The sequence below is a fragment of the Meriones unguiculatus genome, chromosome 10 (assembly GCF_030254825.1).
Source record: "Meriones unguiculatus strain TT.TT164.6M chromosome 10, Bangor_MerUng_6.1, whole genome shotgun sequence".
NCBI lineage: Eukaryota > Metazoa > Chordata > Mammalia > Rodentia > Muridae > Meriones > Meriones unguiculatus.
In genome coordinates, this window is record NC_083358.1 from 112,048,460 (window position 1) to 112,053,016 (window position 4,557).

A 4,557-nucleotide genomic window follows, 5' to 3' on the forward strand; every position below is an offset into this window, starting at 1 on the left:
CACGATAATCAAAACACTAGATGTACAGAAAAGGAAAGAATATGAATAGTTCCAAGGACAAAAGACCAAGTAACACATTCAAGGGCAGACCCAACTTCTCACTGGAGCCTCCAAAAGCAAGAAGGGCCTGGAGAGATAAAATAAGATATTTGGGATAACATGATTGACAAGAAAATTTCATCCTGAGTGAAGTAACACAGACCCAGAAAGTCACACATGGTTGTGCTCACTTGTAAGGACATATATTGGTATAATGTTCTTGTGGAATGTACACAATTACCCTTGTTCATTAAAATGCAGATCTCTCTACACCAGCATGTGGTTTCAATGTAAACATTACATTGGGATGTTTATTCTAAGCATCACCTGTTCAAGTTTGTGTAAATATGCTAACATTTTTTTTTTCTGTATTTTGAATAAAATTCTCTCCAATGCTGTGCAATGGAGAGAATAGGGTAGAACATCCTGGTCTGAGAAGGAGGAGAAAGAAGGAAGTGAGAGGAGTCTGAGAGGAGAGATCAGAAGGACAAAACTTGGAACCATAGGAGAGATGAACCCAGAATTAAGCTATGATGAACCGAGTAATATGACAAATCTGAATGGGAGGAAACTATGTGGGTATGGAGGTGTAGAGTGGTGTAACTATTGCCTAGCATTGTGCTCTAGGTTAGTTAAATAAATCCTAGTCTCTGTATGGTTATTTGGGTATACAGCTGGTTTAGGAATAACTACTGTATAAATAAAACATAAACCAATATTAAAAAATTAATATTCAACAATATAATTATTACCCATAGAATATATGATAACCATGCTACAATCCACAAACCCAAATAAGCCAAAGAGGTCCCAAAAAGGATACTTGAATCCCATTCAAAGAGTTAAAAATAGACATCTGAAGTAGATGTAATGAAGGAAGTGGATGAAAAGGGGTGTGGAGATTTAGCAGGAATGGAGATCAGGTAAAGAGAGTGGGGCATAGGGTGATGGGAGAGGATGGAACTGTGCATAGAATGGAAATAGGTGTGTGCAGTAGACCTCTCTGAGACAGGGGAAGCTACCAGAAGGCTATAGGGGTGGCCCTAACAGAGATATATAGTAGTGCCGTGTATGGAGTCTTCACTGACAACTTCCTGTAGCCAGGAGGAACTACCAGTGGAGGGAGGGGGACACCAACTCACTCACAAAACCTTCTGTTTGAAGTGTGTCTCCTGTATAAGATGTGCAGGGATTAAAGTGGAGTGGAGATTGAGGGACTGGCAAGCCAGTGAGCAGACCAACTTGAGACCCATCCCATGAGAGAGCCAACCCCTGACACTGTGAATGAAACTCTGATGTGCTTGCAGATAGGAGCCTGTCTTCAGAAAGGTTTCATCCAGCAGCAAATGGAAACAGGTACAGAAACCTACAGTCAATTAATAGCTATTTACAGGAGTTTTGTGGAAGAAGGGAGCAGGTTTGAGGGAGCCAGAAGGGATAAGGACAACACAAGAAGTCATAGGGAATCAACTAACCTGCGTCTTTGGGGACTCACAGAGACTGAACCACCAAACAAATAGCATGCAAGGCAGGACCCAGTCCCCCTACACACATGGAGCAGATGTGCAGCATTGTCATCATAGGGATTCCCTAACAATGGGAGTAGAGGTTCTTTGTTGCCTGTCTTTTGATCACTTTCTTCCAACTGGACTGCCTGGTCTAGCTTCAATATGAGATGTCACCAGTCCTACTTAACATTCCAAGGTTATTGCTATCCATCAGAGGTCTATCCTTCTCTGGAATAAAGTGGGTGGGGAAGAAAGGGAGGAGGTGGCATCGGGACAGGCTTAAAGAGGAGGAGGTAGGGTAAGTTCACATCGTGATGTAAAGCCAATTAATTAATTAAGTAAATAAGTAATGAAGAAAAAAGGAGTTGATGCATTACACACTGAGTGCTAAGAAAAAGGAGAAAGGGTTTTAATAGGACAGGGGTACTGAGGAGTCTGTACAAACCTCCATGGCTGAATGCACTAAACTTGACTTTCCTGAACATATAAATCAGATAAACCCACAAATGATTTTGATATTTTTATTCATTTTTTGTTTTATTTGTAAGGTTTGGAATACAAAGATGGATGTGTCCATGGAGGTAAGAAGGTGCCTCAGATCCTGTGTATGTCCAGTTACAGAGGGTTGAAACAATTTCTGTGTGTGCTGAGAAGCATCCAGTTGTCCTCTGCAAGAGAAACAGGTGCTCTTACCAACTGAGATATCACTCCTGTCCGTACAAACTGAGACTATAAAAAAGTCTTCTTTGTCCCTTCTCATATCATTACAGGTTCATGTTTGTTTTCCCCTTTGTTCTGATCCATCGGTCATGGGTTCTGATCAATCTAATCCAGACATGTTTCAGCCCAAAACATGCCTTGTTGAGATGTGTTTGTTGCAATCATTTAAGTTCAATCTCTCTTTCCAACTCATGGGACAACTATCAAACCAGTAGCAAAACAAAGTAGATACAAGGTAGAATAAACCTGAGTCCAGGGCTGTCCACCCAACCAGCATTCGACCTTCTTCCATCTGTTTCAAATCCTGAGCGACAACGGTGTGCTTCACCAGATAGACGGTGAATGCAACAACCATACATAGTCTACTTGGGAGTTGCTGTTAAAAACAGTGGCTGTTGCTTCAGGAAGACAGGTGGAGGTCACAAGGAAGCAGGTGCTAGGATCTATGTCTTCAGGTGTTTAAGAGTGGTTTCCATGAAAGGCTTCTGTGCAGAATCCAGGGCATGGAATTCTTCAGCCACCAAGTGGGGATGGAAATCTACCAAGATGTTCCAACCCGAGGTCTCAGAGACCTCAGAAGCATGAAGTGTAATGAAATCCAGTGCCTGCATTTTCAGGTGCTCTGCACTGTGGAATTCAGCCAAGAGGAGCATGTGAGCAGCATTCTTCACTGAGAGGTCCCTGCAGATCGCATCCTCACACATGACCTTCAAGCCCTCCAGGCCATACCTGTCAGCAGCTGCCAGCACACCAGTGGCCATGGTGTTGAGTTTTGGTGCCTTCCCCGTGTAAATGAAGCCCATCATCTCCTTGAAGACTTGAGGCTCCAGGTCCTTGATCCCAACTCTGTTCTTTCACCTCTCCTCCATGTCATGTTGAAACATGGCTCTGACTCAGATGTAGCGTCTGGTAGCGCAGTAACCAATTGGTTACTGAGGGGAACAGGGACTATTTCTAACAGGAACTCAATGACTGGCTCTTTGGTCTCCCCACCCCCGAAGGGAGGAGCAGTCCTGTTAGGCCACAGAGGAGGGCTTTGCAGCCAGTCCTGAAGATACCTTATAAAACAGGATCAGATGAATGGGGAGGAGGTCCCCCCTATCAGTGGACTTGGAAAGGGGCACGGTGGAGATGAGAGAGAGAGGGAGGGACTGGGAGGGAATGAGGGATCGGGACACGGCTGGGATACAGAGTTAATAAAATGTAACTGATAAAAAAAATTAAAAAAAAGAAGGGGAAAAAATCGCTATTCAGTAAGGAGGTTGAATAAAGAGCAGTTTCTGTGGCTTTAACAAAAAAAGAAAGAAAGAAAGAAAGAAAGAAAGAAAGAAAGAAAGAAAGAAAGAAAGAAAGAAAGAAAGAAAAGAAACATGGCTCTGAAAACTGGAGAGCGAGCTGCTGAGATGGTCTTGTGAACCCAGAATTCCTGACCAGATACCAAGAGGCAGCAGTCTGTGAAGTGTGAATTCTCCCACAGTGCTCCCAGCTCATCTATCAAAGAGCACCTGGGAATGTTGATTGCAGATGTCTGTCGAGAAAGGCTGACAACATCTTGGCCCATACTCACCTTGCAAAAGAGTGTGAGCCTGCCATCAGGTAGTAGCCATTGGGCCTGGGACAGGAGGAACTCTCGAGGGAGGAACTTTTTGAATCCCCAGTGTTGGTATGGCAGGAAACCCTTGACATTTTGGCTCTCCACATTATTTTTTTTCTCCCCATTGTCATCTAAGATCCAAAACTGGAACTTTGCCCAAGTGGAGCTCTTTGGACAGCTGAGCAATGCCAGGTAAACTAAAAGGTAATCTCTGCTTTTTTCATCAAAACCATTCTGATATAATTTCAAACACCATTTTCTTTGGTCATTGTCTTCTGATGAGAAAACTGGACTGCTTATGACTTCTCTCAATCCCTCCAGAGAAAAATGGAAGTTACTGATTGTCCACTTGTAGGAAAATGTCTTGATGGTAATATGTGTGGAGCCCCAGCTCTCAGCTGCCAGGTCCTCTGTCATTTCTGCTGTAGGTAGTTTAGAAATTAAACTGGATCAAAAGAAAAAAAAAAGAGAGCTAGCATTATTTTCTCTTCACCATGCAGGACACAATTATAGAGAATTATTAAAATTTACTTTCAAATACACCTAGGTTCTCTATTCTATAACTTTGTAAATTTGTATCTCTCTGAAAATATTTATCTAGATTTGAATATTAGTCAGAGAAGTTAGCACCAGTCACTAGCCACTGCTAAATTGTGTGTGTGTGTTGACTTTTAAATCAATGGTATCTAGTTTGTG

General features: G+C 42.6%; 1 protein-coding gene across 1 annotated transcript; it reads right to left on the reverse strand.

Moving 5' to 3' along the window:
* Positions 1 to 2,710: 2,710 nt before the first annotated feature.
* On the reverse strand, positions 2,711 to 4,278 carry LOC132646077 (speckle-type POZ protein-like). Its single transcript, XM_060363325.1, is given in 2 exon segments — positions 2,711 to 3,155; positions 3,638 to 4,278. Coding segments are annotated over 2 exon segments (1,086 nt in total).
* Between the last annotated feature and the right edge of the window lie 279 nt (positions 4,279 to 4,557).